General features: G+C 56.7%; 2 protein-coding genes across 7 annotated transcripts in view; both read left to right on the top strand.

Moving 5' to 3' along the window:
* The window catches only part of LOC105497152 (leucine rich repeat containing 4B), a 55,362-nt gene extending 42,475 nt beyond the window's left edge, over positions 1 to 12,887 (top strand). For all 3 annotated transcript variants that reach the window (XM_011767967.3, XM_011767966.3, XM_011767970.3), the window contains one exon: positions 10,379 to 12,887. In XM_011767967.3, coding sequence (XP_011766269.1) covers positions 10,379 to 12,223 — 1,845 coding nt within the window. In that variant the 3' untranslated portion in view covers positions 12,224 to 12,887. The remainder of the gene's footprint in view (positions 1 to 10,378) is intronic.
* A 2,819-nt stretch (positions 12,888 to 15,706) lies between these two features.
* On the top strand, positions 15,707 to 18,519 carry LOC105497153 (aspartate dehydrogenase domain containing). 4 transcript variants are annotated; one of them, XM_011767971.3, is made up of 7 exons: positions 15,802 to 15,944; positions 16,360 to 16,504; positions 17,081 to 17,165; positions 17,282 to 17,431; positions 17,513 to 17,733; positions 17,802 to 17,956; positions 18,346 to 18,519. In XM_011767971.3, the coding sequence occupies exons 1-7, from the start codon at positions 15,893 to 15,895 to the stop codon at positions 18,387 to 18,389; spliced, it is 852 nt and encodes a 283-aa protein (XP_011766273.1). In that variant the 5' UTR covers positions 15,802 to 15,892; the 3' UTR covers positions 18,390 to 18,519. The 4 variants fall into 4 exon arrangements, with proteins under 4 accessions (XP_011766275.1, XP_011766273.1, XP_011766276.1 ...); XM_011767973.3 differs by lacking the exon at positions 16,360 to 16,504 and having other exon boundaries at positions 15,707 to 15,944; XM_011767974.3 differs by lacking the exon at positions 17,282 to 17,431 and having other exon boundaries at positions 15,805 to 15,944.
* Positions 18,520 to 19,500: the final 981 nt, after the last annotated feature.

Below are 19,500 nucleotides of genomic sequence, written 5' to 3'. Positions count from 1 at the left end.
CCGTCTCAAAAAAAAGAGGAGCCTAACAACACGTGCCCTGCGGAGAATCATCACCTGTGCCCAGCGCACGCCTCCAGGTGCCAAGCCCTGAGCTGAATGAGTCTCACCTCAGGCCTTCAGAGCAGCTCTGCAAGGCTGACATTGTGATGTCCTTTCACAGACAACAGCCCCTCTCCACCTCTGCACCTGCAGGCTGCTTTATCTCCATTCAATCAATAAGCAATGGGGGAATGAATGGAGACCTTTTGGCTGGGTTCAAGAGGGTGAGCAGGAGCTTTCCAGGTGGATGAAAGGGAAGGGCATCCTGAGCAGAGGGAACAGCATGTGCAAAGGTGGAGTGCCCAGCGAGAGGGTCCAGGAACTTATCCTGGCTAACTCGTATCCGAGTGAGGGCTGCGAGTGAGGGGCCATGCAGAGGGGAGCGGGGAGAAAAGCAGATGCCAGGCAGGGCTTCCAATGCAGGCTGAACTTCCCGAGGGCACTGGGGAGCCCTGGAGGCGTATAGAGGAGGGCAGAGGCAGGGTCAGCTCTGGCATAGCAGGACCCAAGATGGACTAGAGGGAAGAGACTGAAGGCCAGGCAGGAGACTGGGGCAAAGGTCCAGGGAGAGAGGATGAGGCGGGAGCTGGGCTGTGGGGATGGAGAAGAAATGGGGGAAGCTCGCTGCAAGGCATTAAAAGGCATGAAGCCACCTGGCCCTGCTGGCCGACCCATGGGCGAGGCTGCAGCCCCACTTCGGACAGGGAAGGTGAGCTGGGGGGGCCCCACTGAGAAAAAGGACCCTGAAAGGAGGGAGGGCAGGGTGGGGCACAGAGGGTTTGCTGGGAACAAAGGGGGCCCCAGGTCATCTCAGTGTAACCCAGCAAGGGGGAAAGTTCCAGGGGGCTCTTGACAGCACATGGACCAGCAATACCTTTGTTCTTTCTGTATTTATTATTATTATTATTATTATTATTATTATTATTATTATCATCAAGACGAGTCTCTGTCACCCAGGCTGGAGTGCGGTGGCACAATCTCAGCTCACTGCAACCTCCTCCTCCCAAGTTCAAGCATTCTGCCTCAGGCTCCCGAATAGCTGGGATTACAGGCATTCATCGCCATGCCTAGCTAATTTTTGTGTTTTTAGTAGAGACAGGGTTTCACCCCGTTGGCCAGGCTGGTCTTGAACTCCTGACTTCAAATGATCTGCCCACCTCAGCCTCCCAAAGTGCTGGGATTGCAGGCATGAGCCACCGTGCCTGGCCTCTCGGTCCAGGCTTTCTTTTAAAGTCCGCCTCATTCTCTGCCTAGCAATCAGTGATGACCCGGACCTCCTCCTCCTGTTATGATTATTGATGTTATCATTATTAATAGAAATAGCAACAGACCACCTGCTTCGTCAATCACCAGCATTTCCCAGGGAGGTGATAAGTGGCGTTTGGTGAGAAGGGTCCCATGTGTATTATGTTTGGGAACCCAGAGTTGAGCAAAGCAAAGCCGCTGTCTCCCTCTGGCTTCACAGAGCTTCAGCATGCCGGGTGCACCGCAGTCTTGGGGAAGCTCCCAATGCATTGATATGTGTTTTGGCTATTGGTGTTTAGTGTCCCAGGGAATGAGCCCTGAGAACCGGCTCTGAGAAGCTCCAGGTTGGGTTATTCTCCAGATGTTCTCTCCGAGGAAGAATGGCAAGCTCTGGGGACCCCCGGCAGAGGGGGGAGTTTTAGAGCTCCAGCCCAGTCAGGCCAGAGACATTCTCAAGCCCCTGCTTCTCCTGCCCTGGACAGGAGATGCCCACACCCCCCAGCCTCATGCACAGGCACAGTCGCATCTCTGGCTGGGTGCAGAGACCCCAGGCCGGCTTGGGACCCAACTGACCCTCAGGACCCGTGCCTGCAGAGGCATCCTGTTGTAGTCCGCCACTCTCCTACCCCACAAGGCCTGCCTGCGCCCATCCTCAGGCTTCGTCCTGCAGGCTGACCCCCACCAGCTCCCTGCAAACACATTCACACCCTCTTGCCTGTGAAATAGCATTCACGGAGGTCTCATTCCGTTCTGAAAGCTAGCCATGTTCACTCTGGGAAGTCAGACAAAGCAGAGGCCTATTAAGAAAAAAGTCGGCCGGGCATGGTGGCTCACGCCCATAATCGCAGCACCTATACATAGGTATAGCCGTGGGCCAGTACTCTAGAGAGCCATTCAAATCATGTCTGTGAAGCACTTTTCATGATGTAAGAAAATACAATGAGGCCGGGCGCGGTGGCTCACGCCTGTAATCTCAGTACTTTGGGAGGCCGAGGCAGGCAGATCACAAGGTCAGGAGATCGAGACCATCCTGGCTAACACGGTGAAACCCCGTCTTTACTAAAAATACAAAAAACTAGCCGGGAGTGGTGGCAGGCGCCTGTAGTCCCAGCTACTGGGGAGGCTGAGGCAGGAGAATGGCATGAACCCGGGAGGCAGAGCTTGCAGTGAGCCGAGATCGTGCCACTGCACTCCAGCCTGGGTGACAGAGCGAGGCTCCGTCTCAAAAAAAAAAAAAAAAAAAATACAAAAATTAGCCAGGCATGGTGGTGTACGCCTGTAATCCCAGCTACTCAGGAGGCTAAGGCAGGAGAATTGCATGAACCCAGGAGGCAGAGGTTGTAGTGAGCCAAGATCGCACCACTGCACTCCATCCTGGGCAACAGAGTGAGACTCTATCTCAAAAAAAAAAAAAGAAAGAAAAGAAAAGTAAAAGATGATGAAAAAATATATCCCTGCATAATATGCATAGAAAAAATTGGAAGGATGTGCCAAATGATTAACATAAATTAACTCTGGGTAGATGTATTTTGGCCAATTTTTATTTTCTTCTCATACCTTTTTCCTAAATGAGTATATATTACTTTAAAAAACTTTTATTTTAGAGACACAGTTTCACCTTATTGCCCAAGCTAGTCTGGAACTCCTAACCTCAAGTAATCTGCCTGCCTCGGCCTCCCAAAGTGCTGGGATTACAGGCGTGAGCCACTGTGCCCAGTCTTCGTCTATCCCTTTCACTCCGAGGCTGTGGAGTCCTTCACTGGGCAAGACGCCGTGTGGTTGGGACCCAGTCCCTGCCCTCCCTGGAGGCCTCTGGACTCTGGGCTCCAGGGAACCCAGCCCTGGGGATCCCTGACCAGACTGGGGTGGGTAGACGGGATCAGGACATCCTCCCGTGTTAGTGACCCTGGAACTAGGTGTTGAAGGACCGATGGGGGTAGGTATCCAGGAAAAAAGCAGGAAAGGTGTTCCTGGCAGAGGGAAACGCAGGTGCAAAGCCCGGAAGCAGGAGTGTGTCTGCTGGGCTCAGGGACTTGCCAGAACAGGAGGTGGGGAAAACAAGTAGGGGAGGGAGGAGAAGGTGGTGCCAGGCGGATGAGCTGCTCCAGGGCAGAGACTGTGTCTCATGGGCTCTCACTGTCATTGTCGCCTTGGTGGGCAGCACAGCGCGGCACGGAGAGTCTTGTGCTGGGACTGACGGGCAGTCCTGGGAGGATTGTGAAGGGCCCAGGGGAGGGACAGGAGATCTGTGGGACCTCTTTTTTTTTTTTGAGACCGAGTTTCGCTCTTGTTGCCCAGGCTGGAGTGCAATGGCATGATCTTAGCTCACCACAACCTCCGCCTCCTGGGTTCAAACGATTCTCCTGCCTTAGCCTCCCTAGTAGCTGGGATTACAGACCCGTGCCCTGCCTAAACAGACCTTTCTAGGGCCTGGAGAGAGAGGGGGAGGGCTGAGGTGCAGCCGGGCCCGTGGGCGTGGAGAGGAGGGAGACTGGAACAGGGAGTCAGAGGACAGGGGGCCAGGATGGGGGCGACCCTGATTTTCTTCGGGAAAGGATGCAGTAAGACAGTTCTTGCCGGGCAGGGTGGCTCACGCCTGTAATCCCAGCACTTTGGGAGGCCGAGTTGGGCAGATCACCTGAGGTCAGGAGTTCAAGACCAACCTGGCCAACATGGTAAAACCCCGTCTCTACTAAAAAAAAAAAAAAAAATCAGCCAGGCGTGGTGGTGCATGCCTGTAATCCTAGCTACTGGGGCAGCTGAGGCAGGAGAATCACTTGAATCCAGGAGGTGGAGGTTGCAGTGAGCTGAGATCACGCCATTGCACTCCAGCCTGGGCAACAAGAGCGAAACTCGGTCTGAAAAAAAAAAAAAAAAAAGAGGATGGTTCTTGACCCCAAGAGAGCCTTTCAGGGCAGTGCTTGGGGCTTTGGGTTGGACAGCTCAGGGCTGTAATCCCAAGGGCATGGCACAAGTTTCTCAACGCCAACGATAACAGTAACAATGAGAACAATGATGTGCTGAGCATCCCTGAACACTGAGACCTCATCTGAAAGTGCTTTTCATCATCCTCCTCGTGGTAAGAGTAGGCCTGGAGGTACAGAGAGCTCAAGTGACAGGCCCTACAACCAGGACGGGGGAGGGGGATTTGAACAGGGCACTGCTCTCCATGGCACATCTGCGACCTCTGTTTCCGTGTCTGTCGGTGGGGAACGGCGATGGGTGGGTGCCAGGTGGCCGAGGGAGACGGGGAGAGGCGCAGGCTCCGGCCAGCCCTGCCCAGCTCTGCCATGGAGCAAGCCACTTCTTCAGGCTCCTGTTTCCTCCGTTTTCTAAAATGGGGCCATCACAGTCCTTGTTCACAGGGCTGCTTGATGGACAAAAGGCAACTGCGTCCACAGAGCATCCCTGAGTGCGGAGTAAACCTGCAGTGTCTCACAGAGCAGCCGCCAGCATCGGGGCTGCTGGCTGGGCCCGGGGACTGCGTGCATTGCTGCTGAGAGGCGCCCTGGACGCCCTGGGTGTAAAACACATGTCGGGTTTCCTTGCATTTCGAAGCTTCACCATAAAGAGTGTAAAATGGCTCAGTCGCAAGTTTTCATCTTGATGACAGGTTCGAATGATAGTATTTTGGACATGTTGCGCTAAATAAATACATTCGTAAAGTTGATTTCACCTATTTGGGGTTTTTTTGTTTGTTTTTGTTTTTAATGTGGCTTCTAGGAAATTTAAAATTACACATGTGGGCTGGGTGTGGTGGCTCATGCCTGTAATCCCAGCACTTTGGGAGGCTGAGACGGTAGGATCGCTTGAGGCCAGGTGTTTGAGACCAGCCTAGGCAACATAAGGAGACCCTGTCGCTACAAAAAATTTAAATAAAAGTTTAGCCAGGTGTGCTGGCACGTGCCTGTAGTCCCAGCTACTCAGGAGGCTGAGGCGGGTGGATCACTTGAGCCCAGAAGGTCAAGGCTGCAGTGAGCTGAGATTGCACCACTGCACTCCAGCCTGGGCAACACAGCGAGACTCTGTCTTAAAACAAACAAACAAACATTTCACATGTGGTTCACATTCTATTTCTTTCTTTCTTTCTTTTTTTTTGAGACGGGAGTCTCGCTCTGTCGCCCAGGCTGGAGTGCAGTGGCCGGATCTCGGCTCATTGCAAGCTCCGCCTCCCGGGTTTAGGCCATTCTCCTGCCTCAACCTCCCGAGTAGCTGGGACTACAGGCGCCCGCCACCTCGCCCGGCTAGTTTTTTTTTTGTATTTTTTAGTAGAGACGTGGTTTCACTGTGTTAACCGGGATGGTCTCGATTTCCTGACCACGTGATCTGCCCATCTCGGCCTCCCAAAGTGCTGGGATTATTACAGGCTTGAGCCACCGCACCCAGCCTCACATTCTGTTTCTATTGGACAGCACCGACATAAATTATTATTTTATGACTGTACCTATGCTACCAATATTACCATTTTTTCTGCCTCTCAGGTATATCTGGGTTTTTTTTTTTTTCCTGAGATGGAGTCTGGCTCTGTCGCCCAGGCTGGAGTGCAGTGGCCGAATCTCAGCTCACTGCAAGCTCCGCCTCCCGGGTTTACGCCATTCTCCTGCCTCAGCCTCCTGAGTAGCTGGGACTACAGGCGCCCGCCACCTCGCCTGGCTAGTTTTTTTGTATTTTTAGTAGAGACGGGGTTTCACCATGTTAGCCAGGATGGTCTCGATCTCTTGACCTCGTGATCCGCCCGTCTCGGCCTCCCAAAGTGCTGGGATTACAGGCTTGAGCCACCGCGCCCGGCCCTGGGTTTGGTTTTGTTTTTATCCCTGCTTACTATAAAAGTAATTTTTGTTCATTGAAGAAAAAAAATCACAAAAGAATAAAAATTGTCCATAATTCGCAACAGATAGAGTTCACTGCTAAGAAAACTTGGAGTATGTCCTATGTCCTTCCAGTTTTTTTTTTTTTTTTTTTTTAGACAGAGTCTTACTCTGTCACCCAGGCTGAAATGCAATTGGGGGATCTTGGCTCACTGCAACCTCCGCCTCCCGAGTTCAAGCAATTCTTCTGCCTCAGCCTCCCAAGTAGCTGGGATTACAGGCGTGAGCCACCATGCCAAGCCTCTTTTTTCTTTTTAAGATGGAGTCTTGCTCTGTCGCCCAGGCCAGAGTACAGTGGCGCCATCTCAGCCCATTGCAACCTCCACCTCCCTCTTGCCTCAGTCTCCCGAGTAACTGGGATTACAGGCGCCCACCACTACCCCCGGCTAATTTTTGTATTTTTAGTAGAGACGGAGTTTTATCATGTTGGCCAGGCTGGTCTCGAACTCCCAACCTCAACTGCTCTGCCCGCCTCGGCCTCCCAAAGTGCTGGGATTACAAGTGTGAGCCACTGCGCCTGGCTTCTTTTTCTCCTTTTCCTTTTGGTGCATATACTCTGATACCTAATTCTTCAGCTTCTTTGTGATGACACAGGATGCATCTGAGGTTCTCAGTTTCCTCTGTTAATACCGTAACACTGCATTCCCCCAGTGCCTGTCCCCTTCTCCCTCGTACACATCACTATCTGGGCTTTGCAAATATGATCCGATGGCTGTGTGGCCTTTTGGGCCTCAGTGCACGCGGCGTGGTGATCAGTAGTGAGGACCCTATGAGATCCTGTCTCCCGTGCTCTAACCCAGCACTGCCTCTCCTGTGGACCCCAGTCCCAGCCCTGAAAGGCGGCAGCCAGGGTCAGAGGTCAAGAGCCAGGACTCTGGAACCAGAGGGCCTGGATCCAATCCCAACTCTGCTGTCAACTTCTGTGTGACCCTGGGCAAGTCACTGCACCTCCCTGGGCCTAATTCATCATCCTTCGTGTGAAACCCTTGAGGTCTGATGCGTTTTGGCATTCTGATATTAGAAACATAATAATAGTTACCATAGGTTTTATAACATCTTAGTGATCTTGAAACATGGGAATTTCTAGAATGAAATGTTTGGATAGTCACGAGTGGGATCAATAAAAGCTTTGGTTTCATGTGACCATGCGCGGTAGCTCACACCGGTAATCCCAGCACTTTGGAAGGCCAAGCTGGGTGGATCATCTGAGGCCAGGAGTTCGAGACCAGCCTGGCCAACATGGCGAAACCCCATCCTTACTAAAAAGACAAAAAAATTAGCCGGGCGTGGTGGCGGGCACCTGTAGTCCCAGGTACTCGGGAGGCTGAGGCAGGAGAATGGCGTGAACCCGGGAGGTGGAGCTTGCAGTGAGCCGAGATTGTGCCACTGCACTCCAGCCTGGGCAACAGAGCCAGACTCCGTCTCAAAAAAAAAAAAAAAAAAAAAGTTATTACCCACAAAGCATTTAGAGCAGTGTCTGGCATCAAAGACTTGTTCAATGTGTCTTAGTTGCTGGTATTAGTATTTTTTTTTATTATTTATTTATTTATTTATTTATTTTTGGGACGGCGTCTCCCTCTGTCACGCAGGCTGGAGTGCAGTGGCATGATCACAGTTCGCTGCAGCCTTGACCTCCTGGGCTCAAGCGATCCTCCCATCTTAGCCTTCTGAGTAGCTGGGACCACAGGTGCGCACCACCACACAGGGCTAATTTTTGTATTTATTTGTAGAGACAGGGTCTTGCTTTGTTGACCAGGATTGTCTTCAACTCCTGGGCTCAAGTGATCCTCCCACCTCAGCCTCCCAAAGTGCTGGGATTACTGATGTGAACCACCATGCCCAGCCTTATGTTTTTCATTTTTAAAACTAATGCGTAGTAGCCAAGCAAGGTGGTTCATGCCTGTAATATCCCAGCACTTTGGGAGGCCAAGGCAGGCAGATCACTTGAGATCGGGAGTTCAAGACCAGCCTGGCCAACATGGTGAAACCCCGTCTCTACTAAAAATACAAAATTGGCCGGGCACGGTAGCTCACGCCTGTAATCCCAGCACTTTGGCAGGCCGAGGCAGGTGAATCACGAGGTCAGGAGATCGAGACTAGCCTGGCCGACATGGTGAAACCCTGTCTCTACTAAAAATACAAAAATTAGCCAGGCGTGGTGGCACACGCCTGTAATCCCAGCTACTCGGGAGACTGAGGCAGGATAATCACTAGAACCCGGCAGGCGGAGATGGCAGTGAGCCGAGATTGTGCGACTGCACTCCAGCCTGGGTGACAGAGCAAGACTCTGTCTCAAAAATAAAATAAAATAATGTATCACTGGCATGGAATAAAATACCCTCATTTTAAGTGTAGTTTGGGGAGTCTTAACAGTCGCCTTCCGTCATGTAACCACCATGCCAATGTGGCACGTGTCAGTCACCCCACAAAGCTCTCTCACACTCTTCCCTGTCTGCCCCAGACACCTCACCCACCCACACACGCAGAGACGCCCACTTAGAACACCCAGAGCACAGTGTGGACGGATCCACCACGCCAGCGCCTTTGGGTTCGGCTTCTTTTGCTCAGCCTCACCCCAGAGACATTCTTCCAGGGGTTCACAGTAGCCAGGTCCCTTTTGTGGCTGAGCCGCAGCATCCTCCACACGGCCACACCTCCCAGTGTTTGTCCATTCACCTGCTGATTGTCATTTGGGCCGTCTCCAGCTTAGGCAGTCCAGAGAAAAAAAATGCTGTGAACACCCACGTAGAAGCCGTTGCGTGGACATCTGCCTTCATTTCTCTTGAGGAAATACCCAGGAATGGAACAGCCAGGTTGGATGGCCACTCCAGTTTTAACTTTTTTTTCAAAAGTTTTTTCCTCCTCAATCCCAAAATTCTTGTTTTTACATTTCTTTTTAAATTCTTTTTTGTAGAGACAAGGTCTCCCAATGTTGCCCAGACTGGCCTCAAGTTTCTGGGCTCAGGTGATCCTCTCACCTTGGCCTCCCAAAGTGCTGGGATTATAGACATGAGCCACTGTGCCTGGCCCCCAAAATTCTTTTTTTTTTTTTTTTTTTTTTTGAGATGGAGTCTCGCTCTGTCACCCAGACTGGAGTGAGGTGACACGATCTCAGCTCACAGCAACCTCTGCCTCCCAGGTTCAAACAAGTCTCCTGCCTCAGCCTCCCAAGTAGCTGGGATTACAGGCATGCACCACCACGCCCAGCTAATTTTTGTATTTTTAGTAGAGACGGGGTTTCACCATGTTGGCCAGGCTGGTCTTGAACTCCTGACCTCAGGTAATCTACCCACTGCAGCCTCCCAAAGTGCTGGCATACAGGTGTGAGCCACCACACCTGGTCATCCCCAAAATTCTTGAATCCAGTTTTAACTTTGTAAGTAACTATCTTTGTTCATTTTCTTGTTTGTTCGTTTTTCATTCTTTCTTTCTTTCTTTTTTTTTTGACAGGGTTTTACTTCATTGCCCAGGCTAGAGTGCAGTAGTGTGATCAGAGCTCACTGCAGACTTCCCTTTCCAGGCTCACGCAATCCTCCCACCTCAGCCTCCCTAGTAGCAGGGACAACAGGCACATGCCACCACGCCTGGCTAATTTGTTTATTTTATTTTATTTTATTTTTACTTTTGTAGAGATGGGGTTTATGTGCTGTTGCCCAGTCTGATCTTGATCTCCTGGGCTCAAGTGATCTGCCCACCTCAGCCTCCCAAAGTGCTGGGATTATAGGCATGAGCCACCCCATGCCTAGTCCCCCAAAATTCTTGAATCCAGTTTTTTTGTTTATTTCTACACGGAGTCTTGCTCTGTTGCCCAGGCAGGAGTGCAGTGGCACTATCTCGGCTCACTGCAAACTTTGCCTCCTGGGTTCAAGTGATTCTCGTGCCTCAGTCTCCCAAGTAGCTGGGATTACAGGCACACGCCACCACACTTGGCTAATTTTTGTATTTTTAGTAGAGACAGGGTTTTACTCGAACTCCTGACCTCAAGTGATCCATCTGCCTCAGCCTCCCAAAGTGCTGCGATTACAGGCGTGAGCCACCGCACCCAGCCTTGACCCCAGTTTTAACTTCATAAGAAACTCATCAAACCATGTTGCAATGTGGTCGTACCGTCACAGCACAGCACAGGAGATCCAGCCACCCGACCCCGCCTGCTCCTGGGACCTTGGTGATCCCCCCACGGCCCTTGTCAGTATCTCCATGACTGATCCGTGTCTCCCTCTCCCCAGGTGATCCGGACGGACACGTTCAAGCACTTGCGGCACCTGGAGATTCTGCAGCTGAGCAAGAACCTGGTTCGCAAGATCGAGGTGGGTGCCTTCAACGGGCTGCCCAGCCTCAACACGCTGGAGCTTTTTGACAACCGGCTGACCACGGTGCCCACGCAGGCCTTCGAGTACCTGTCCAAGCTGCGGGAGCTCTGGCTGCGCAACAACCCCATCGAGAGCATCCCCTCGTACGCCTTCAACCGCGTGCCCTCGCTGCGGCGCCTGGACCTGGGCGAGCTCAAGCGGCTGGAGTACATCTCGGAGGCGGCCTTCGAGGGGCTGGTCAACCTGCGCTACCTCAACCTGGGCATGTGCAACCTCAAGGACATCCCCAACCTGACGGCCCTGGTGCGCCTGGAGGAGCTGGAGCTGTCGGGTAACCGGCTGGATCTGATCCGCCCGGGCTCCTTCCAGGGTCTCACCAGTCTGCGCAAGCTGTGGCTCATGCACGCCCAGGTAGCCACCATCGAGCGCAACGCCTTCGACGACCTCAAGTCGCTGGAGGAGCTCAACCTGTCCCACAACAACCTGATGTCGCTGCCCCACGACCTCTTCACGCCCCTGCACCGCCTCGAGCGCGTGCACCTCAACCACAACCCCTGGCATTGCAACTGCGACGTGCTCTGGCTGAGCTGGTGGCTCAAAGAGACGGTGCCCAGCAACACGACGTGCTGCGCCCGCTGTCATGCGCCCGCCGGCCTCAAGGGGCGCTACATTGGGGAGCTGGACCAGTCGCATTTCACCTGCTACGCGCCCGTCATCGTGGAGCCGCCCACTGACCTCAACGTCACCGAGGGCATGGCTGCCGAGCTCAAATGCCGCACGGGCACCTCCATGACCTCCGTCAACTGGCTGACGCCCAACGGCACCCTCATGACCCACGGCTCCTACCGCGTGCGCATCTCCGTCCTGCATGACGGCACGCTCAACTTCACCAACGTCACCGTGCAGGACACGGGCCAGTACACGTGCATGGTGACGAACTCGGCCGGCAACACCACCGCCTCGGCCACGCTCAACGTCTCGGCCGTGGACCCCTTGGCGGCCGGGGGCACCGGCGGCGGCGGGGGCGGCCCTGGGGGCGGTGGTGGTGTTGGAGGGGGCAGTGGCGGCTACACCTACTTCACCACGGTGACCGTGGAGACCCTGGAGACGCAGCCCGGAGAGGAGGCCCTGCAGCCGCGGGGGACGGAGAAGGAACCGCCGGGGCCCACGACGGACGGTGTCTGGGGCGGGGGCCGGCCCGGGGACGCGGCCGGTCCTGCCTCGTCGTCTACCACGGCACCCGCCCCGCGCTCCTCGCGGCCCACGGAGAAGGCGTTCACGGTGCCCATCACGGATGTGACGGAGAACGCCCTCAAGGACCTGGACGACGTCATGAAGACCACCAAGATAATCATTGGCTGCTTCGTGGCCATCACGTTCATGGCCGCGGTGATGCTCGTGGCCTTCTACAAGCTGCGCAAGCAGCACCAGCTCCACAAGCACCACGGGCCCACGCGCACCGTGGAGATCATCAACGTGGAGGACGAGCTGCCCGCCGCCTCGGCTGTGTCCGTGGCCGCCGCGGCCGCCGCGGCCGGTGGGGGTGGCGTGGGCGGGGACAGCCACCTGGCCCTGCCCGCTCTGGAGCGAGACCACCTCAACCACCACCACTACGTGGCTGCCGCCTTCAAGGCGCACTACAGCAGCAACCCCAGCGGCGGGGGCTGCGGGGGCAAAGGCCCGCCCGGCCTCAACTCCATCCACGAACCTCTGCTCTTCAAGAGCGGCTCCAAGGAGAACGTGCAAGAGACGCAGATCTGAGGCGGTGGGGCCTGGCGGGCAAGGGGCATGGAGCCCCCCACCCCGGTCCCAGCCCGGGCACAGCCTGACCGGGACCCCTCCCTCCCACAGCCCAGCCCACCTTCTGGGACCATGCAGGGAATTGGGGAGAGGTGGCTTCCAGCCCCATCTGGGGCTCGGACCCCCAGTGAGGACAGGGTGGGGCTCCAGGAAGGAGTCTCTGGGGTCCTTGCCTCACCCCCGCCAATCCTCGGTGACGGGAGGGGACGTGGGACCCAGGAGAAGTGGCGTTTCCTCCTCGCTCTCCGCGTTTCCTCCTCGCTCTCCCGACCAAGCGTTCCCGGCCCGCCGCCTTCCAGGGGAGACAGGAGCTTTTTCCAGGGGTGTCCTTTCCCCTCGGCCCCAGACACCCTCCTTTTACGGTTCAGTTTTTGCAGTTTGACGCCCGTCCCTCCCTCCCACTCCTCCGCCCTCAAAACTGAAGAGATGGACACGTCGCCAGAGCTCCCGGCCGGCGGTCCCTGTCGTCGGCAGAGGGTGGCAGCCTCCACCCGCCCCAGCCCCACCTGCCCCACAGACACTTTTGATACTGAAGGGAGGTTTGCGTCAACGACTACCTGCTCTGTAATTACTTTAAAAAAAAAAACATGGAAAAAGTAAAAAATTATTTTTTTCGGTCATGAAAGCACGGAGGAGAGAAAACAAAGTGAATGTGGGTGGGGGCGGAAGGAGAGGCTGGAGAGCCAGCCTCGCAGCCCCGTCGGGAGGGTGGGCCCCGCGCACCTCCGGGTGGTCTTAGGCCCTTCAGCCTTCACGCTGGAGACCCCAGAGAAGGTCTGATTCCCTCTCCTCCTAAACTCCTCCCCTAGCACCGCCAGGCCACACCCAAACCCGGGTGGGAACTTAGAACAAAGGAAATCTATAGTCCCACAGTCCCGGAGGCTGGATGTGATCAAAGTGCCAGGAGGACCACGCTCTCTCTGAAACCTGGGGGTACCTCCGGGGGCTTCCTGCCTCGCCAGCTTCTGGTGGCCCCAGGCTGTCCTGGCTGGTGGCTGTATTATATCACCCCAGTCTTCCAGCGCCTGCCCCTGTAGCCTCTCATCTCTTCCCTCTGTGTGCGTCTGTGTCCAACTCCCCCGCCTTTTTTTTTTTTTTTAATTGAGATGGAGTTTCATTCTTGTCGCCCAGGCTGGAGTGCAGTGGCACAATCTTGGCTCACTGCAACCTCTGCTTCTCAGCTTCAAGCGATTCTCCTGCCTCAGCCTCCCAAGTAGCTGGCATTACAGGCATGCGCCACCACACCTGGCTAAATTTTGTATTTTTAGTAGAGACGGGTTTCACCACATTGACCAGGCTGCTTTCAAACTCCTAACCTCAGGTGATCCACTCGCCTCGGCCTCTCAAAGTGCTCGATTACAGGCATGAGTCACCGTGCCTGACTTTTTTTTTTTTTTTTTTTGAGACAGAGTCTCGCTCTGTTGTCCAGGCTGGAGTGCAGTGGCACAATTTCAGCGCACCAAAGCCTCTGCCTCCCAGGCTCAAGTGAATCTCCTCCCTCAGCCCCCTGAGTAGCTAGGATTACACGCGCCTACCATTACACCCAACTAATTTTTGTACTTTTAGTACAGAAGGGGTTTCACCGTGTTGGCCAGGTGACCTGAACTCCTGACCTGAAGTGATCCACCTGCTTCAGCCTCCCAAAGTGCTGGGATTATAGGTGTGAGCCACTGCAGCCTGCCTAACCTCCCCTCTTACAAGGACAGAGGGCAGACTGGACCAGGAGCCTCCACCTCCAGTATAACCTCAGCTCCATCCTTGGCAAAAACCCAATTCCCAAATAAGGTCCCATTCTGAGGCCCTGGAGGCCAGGACTTCTGTGCTTCCCTTTCTGGGCGACAATCCAACCCACAACAGGGCCCAATCCAGAGTGTGTCCACTGCAGACCTCCTCAGGGCTGCTCCGGAGTCTGGGCGCTGAAAGGGAGGGAGGCCAAGTGGGAGGCTGGGGCTGTGGCCTCGGGCACAGGAGCTGTATTTCTGGCCTGTTCAGTGGGAGGCTGGAGGGCTGGATCGAGTGGGCCTGGGGCATCAGGGGCTCCACAGTGCCACCCAGAAGGGCAGGAACAGAGCCCTCAGAGGGCAGGGAGCAAGCCCCGAGCAGGCCTGGGGGGTTGCCAGCACAGTGGGCAGTTGAGGGGATTGGGGGAGGGGGTGATGATGTCTCTTGCAGGGGTCAAGGCGCCTGAGTTGCAGCCCCTGGAGGGCTGGGGCTGGCCGGGGCTACCATCTCACGCCACTGGGGGAGGCACAGGGAGTGACAGAGCCATGCAGGGCCTTCTAGCACCTTCCCACGCTGAGGTGGCTTTGGGGACACAGCCCTGAGGACGCACAGGCCTGCGCCCAGCCCCCTTCTCCCCTCGCAGTGACCCAGCCTGGGCTCCGTACACGGCAGCTATGGGCACTGTGGGGACACTCAGGCCCCAGAAGGAGTCAGAAGGTGGGGATGGCGGGAGGCCCCCACTTCCATGAGGTGCCTGGCCCCTGCCCCCTTCCTGGATCTCTCTACACCCAGGCATCTTATCTCCCCCACACCCGGGGCTCCTGGCCCTGGAAGTCAGTTCCTCCTTTATCAGTAGCAGCAGCCTCTGGGCGCCGTGTCAGGGTTTTGGCCCCTCTGTCTGCATCTGTCTCCTCTCTCCTGTCAACTTGGGGCTCTCGCCACCCGGTGCCCGTCCCCCCACCCCATGCTCCCGTTCACGCTCTCTTTCTCTCCAGCCTCTTTCCAGCGCCAATCCTGGTTGCCATGGAAACACTGCAGCGGGTACCAGGTGGTGGCTGGGGGCAGGGAGCCCGCGCTGCCGCAGCCTGCGCCATTTCCGATGCCAGGCACCCTCGAGGCACAGTGGCTGGGGCTCATGTTGGGGGTGCTTGGCCTCTCCAGGCCTCGAAGGCTTCTCCTGGGCTGATGCAAGCTGGGGAACAGGAGGGACGGACGTGGGAGTGAGAATGTCACATGGGAGGCAGCTGGTGGCACGATGGGGGACAGAGTGAAAGGTGGCAAGTCAAGGTGAACCGAAGGATGATCAGAGCAGAGGGAGGCTGTGGACGGGGGCGGAGGCTGCAGGAAGGGGACTGTGCTGTGGGGCTAGGGAGATTGGACCCGCTGAGGCAAGGGCACATCGAGGAGAAGCTGCAACCAGGGCTCCCGCTGCCTCCGGGAGGGCTGGGGGCACGGCCAGCTTGAAGCCTCCCTCAGACCTTGGCCACCTGAGGACGAGGAGGGGAGGTGAGCGCGAGGGGACAGAGCCCAGAGTCCCTGTCACCATCTCTTCTCCCCACCCAAAGCAAGATGCAGTTTCCATGACAACCTGGCCAGCCAGATAGGGGGCAGGGGACTGCAGAGGAAATTTTCCACATCAGCAGGGAGCAAGGAGGGTGTGCTATAGGGGAAAGGGGGGCACGCAGGGCTCGCGGAAACCCCGGTCACCGTGATCACTGTGCCGGACCCAGGAAAGTGGACAGAGCGCAGGGCAAGATTGTCCCGCCTCCACTCCAGCAGGCCCACGCCCCAAACACTGAGCCCAGAGGCTCAAGGGTCAGATGTCCAAAGAGCAGCAGCTGCCCAGGCCTCGTGCAGGGGGCAGCCAGCAGCCCAGGGAGCCGGGCCACAGACACCACACTCAGGGCCATGGCCGACAAGGGCCCATGGAGGGTGGGCGTGGTGGGCTACGGCCGCCTCGGTGAGTCCCTGACCATCCTGGGCCTCCTTCCCCAATCCCCTTCCTAAAGCCCCCAAGGCTCTCTGCCCTCCACAGACACTTTTCTCTGTCTCCATCTGCCCCTAGCTGTGTCTGTGGGTCTGCCCACCACAACCCCACCCCGGGTCTCTGTCCTCTCCGTCTCTGTCTCCCTTCTCTCAGGGCCTCTGTCCACCACACTGGGTCTCTGCCCCTCCCCCCCACATCTGAGTCTGTCCCCACCTCCTCTCTCTCTGGGCCTGTGTCCTCCTGTCCCTCTGAATCTCTGCCCCCGGCCCCATCTGTCTCCCCGAGTCTCTGTCCTCATCTCCTCTCTCTGAGCCTCTGTTCCCCACTCTCTCTGGGTCTCTGTCCCCCTCTCTCTGGATCTCTAGCCCTCTCCTTTCCCTCTCCTCAGGACAGTCCCTTGTCTCCCGCCTGTTGGCTCAGGGACCAGAACTTGGCCTAGAACTTGTTTTTGTCTGGAATCGTGACCCAGGACGAATGGCAGGGAGCGTGCCCCCTTCCCTGCAGCTCCAGAAGCTTGCTGCCCTTGGGGAAAGGTCAGTGACCTTGCCATGGGTGAGTGGAGCTCCCTGAAGCTCCTGTCCTGGCCCTCTTAGCCACTGTGTGATCTCAGGGATTCCCTGACCCTCTCTGGGCCTTGGTTCAAGCAAATGTGAAACGGGACGAGCCCCTTCATCTCATTTCTCCTCACAGGCCAGGGAAAAGAGGGGCAGCCCTCAGTAGACTCAGAGGGAACTTTGGGAAGAAGAGGCCTAATACCTCTCCAAGACCCTGTGCCTTCTTTTTTTTTTTTTTTTTGAGACGGAGTCTCGCTCTGTCGGCCAGGCTGGAGTGCAGTGGCCGGATCTCAGCTCACTGCAAGCTCCGCCTCCCGGGTTCCCGCCATTCTCCTGCCTCAGCCTCCCGAGTAGCTGGGACTACAGGCGCCGCCACCTCGCCCGGCTAGTTTTTTGTATTTTTTTTTTAGTAGAGACGGGGTTTCACCGTGTTAACCAGGATGGTCTCGATCTCCTGACCTTGTGATCCGCCCGTCTCAGCCTCCCAAAGTGCTGGGATTACAGGCTTGAGCCACCGCGCCCGGCCAACCCTGTGCCTTCTTCCCCCTCTCCCAGGCAGCCTGATCTGGTTGTGGAAGTGGCCCATCCCAAAATAATCCATGAATCTGGGGCACAAATCCTGCGCCATGCCAATCTCCTGGTAAGCCCCACCCCAACCATTCACACAGAGCCCTACCCCTTGTGTCTTGGTCTCACCCCACCCTAAAGTGGATATCCTTCCCTGACCTCAACCCTCTCCTCCTTCATCCACCCCAGGTGGGGTCTCCCTCAGCTCTAAGTGACCAGACCACAGAGCGGCAGCTCTTGGAGGCCTCACAGCACTGGAACCATGCCGTGTTTGTGGCCCGAGGGGCCCTGTGGGGTACCGAGGACATCACGAGATTGGATGCAGCTGGGGGCCTCCGGGTGAGGGCCTGCTGGGCTCCCCAGGAACCAGGGGAGGCCTGCAAAGACCCCACTCCCCCTAACCCGGGCTCTTGCTTCCAGAGCCTTCGTGTCACCATGGCCACACACCCCGATGGCTTCCGGCTCGAGGGACCCCTGGCTGCAGCCCAAAGCACCGGGCCTCGCACTGTGCTCTACGAAGGCCCTGTCCGTGGGCTCTGCCCCTTTGCCCCCCGAAATTCCAACACCATGGCAGCGGCTGCCCTGGCTGCCCCCAGCCTGGGCTTCGATGGGGTGACTGGTGTGCTTGTGGCTGATCTCAGGTGAGCAGAGTGAGCAGGGTGTTGGGCTGAGTCCAGGCTAACCACACTGACCGCCCCACTTGTCCCAGCCTCACGGACATGCACGTGGTGGATGTAGAGCTGAGCGGACACCCGGGCCCCAGGGGCCGAAGCTTTGCTGTGCACACCCACAGAGAGAACCCTGCCGAGCCAGGCGCGGTAACCGGCTCCGCCACCGTCACGGCCTTCTGGCGGAGCCTCCTGGGTGCGGCCAGGCCCCTCTCCCCCGGCCCTGGGCTCCTGTGTTCTGCAGAGCTTGGGGATCCCGGGCTCTCGCTAGTTCTGCAGCTCTGGTTATGTATTTGTTGACCTTTATTTCTGACCTTTATTTCCTTAACCTCTGTCCACGACTTTGAATCCTGGCACCGTAGATGTCTCCATCTCTGTCCGCGTCCCCTCTCTGAGTCTCTGTGCCCGCCTCTGATGAGGACTCTGTCTGTCTGTCTGTGTCCACCCCCAGGGCTCTGTCCCGCTCTCTCTGGGTCTTCCTCCACCGCCCCCAAGGCCTGTCCCCTCCTCCCACCATTGCCTCCCCCAGGTGTCTGTCTCCTCATCTCTCCTCTGTCTCACTCGCTCATTCCCCTCTCCCCGCAGTCTGCTGCCAGCTCCCCTCCAGGCCGGGGATCCATCTCTGCTGAGAAGCCTCCTCCCTCCCGAGACGAGATCATCTTACTGGCCTCTCACTACCACTATCCCACCCCTGCCTTGCCCCACTTCCCCAGGATCTCCCTTCTGACTCAGTAAAGATCACCGCTGTCTCCCCCTGCACCGCCTGGCGTCCCTGGTCCCTGTTTCCCTTGTGTGACGTCACGCTGCGTCTGCGCACCGCGCATGACGCCATCGCAGGGGGCGACCTCCCACGAGAGCGCGGCGCCGGGAAGCTATCGCGAGAGCGTACGCACTATATTTCCTAGAAGCTCTGAGCGGTAGTGGGCGCGGCCGTACGCGAAGGAAGGGCATCTGAGGCACACTTCCGGGACTTGCTGCGGAGCCCGACGGAAGTTGTAGTGCAGCATTTTCTAGGCCCGACGGCAGACTTCAAGGCCGCGCGGCCCGGGCGTTAGGTGGGGAGGAGGGGTCCCGCGGGGCCCCACGGGAGTCGTAGTCCGGCGCGCAGGGATCACCGGGAGCTGTAGTCCGTCCCGCCTGCCCAGTCAGCGCGGTGCTGCCCGCCCCGCACTCGGAGCACAGAGCCGCAACCCAGGAAGGGGATGCGGAAGCCCTTGGCTCGGTGGAGCGGAGAGGCAGGCGGGGTGAGGGGCGTTGCCAGGCAAAGGGCGAGCGCCGTGGTTGGGGTGCGGGTCGGTGAAGGGCTCCATTCCTTGGTGTCCGGGGAAGGGGCCTGGTTGCCGGGTATAGGAAAAGGAACTCCTGTTGCTTAGTGACTGGGGAGGGGGCCCCGTTGCCAGGTGACAAGAGCAGAGAGCCTCGCTGCTTCATGACCGGGGAAGGGTAGTCTTCTGTTGCTAGGAGACCGGAGGGGACCCTATCACCTAGAGACAGGGGAGGAAGACTCTCTATTGCTAGGTGCTCGGAGGACAGACTTTGTTACCTAGTGCCGTGGGGAAGGGGCTCTGTTGCTAGGTAACCACAGAGCGCCCGGTTACCTAGGGACAGGGGAGGCGGGTTCCTCTGTTGCTAGGTGACCATGATAGGCACCCTTTTACTTAGAGACCTGGTGGGGGTGGTTCTCTGTTGCTAGGGGAGCAGAGGAGACAGCCTTTTTCGTAGGAATAGGAAGAGGGGATG

Source organism: Macaca nemestrina, chromosome 20, assembly GCF_043159975.1.
Source record: "Macaca nemestrina isolate mMacNem1 chromosome 20, mMacNem.hap1, whole genome shotgun sequence".
NCBI lineage: Eukaryota > Metazoa > Chordata > Mammalia > Primates > Cercopithecidae > Macaca > Macaca nemestrina.
The sequence above is the reverse complement of the archived record's forward strand: the minus strand, read 5'-3'. Positions and strand labels throughout refer to the sequence as shown.

Excerpts from the sequence above, each read along its gene's own strand:
- LOC105497153 (XM_011767971.3), top strand. The coding sequence starts at position 15,893 with ATGGCCGACAAGGGCCCATGGAGGGTGGGCGTGGTGGGCTACGGCCGC. Across the intron at positions 17,166-17,281 it reads TGCGCCATGCCAATCTCCTG|GTGGGGTCTCCCTCAGCTCT; the intron begins GTAAGCCCCACC and ends CATCCACCCCAG. Across the intron at positions 17,957-18,345 it reads CTTCTGGCGGAGCCTCCTGG|TCTGCTGCCAGCTCCCCTCC; the intron begins GTGCGGCCAGGC and ends CTCTCCCCGCAG.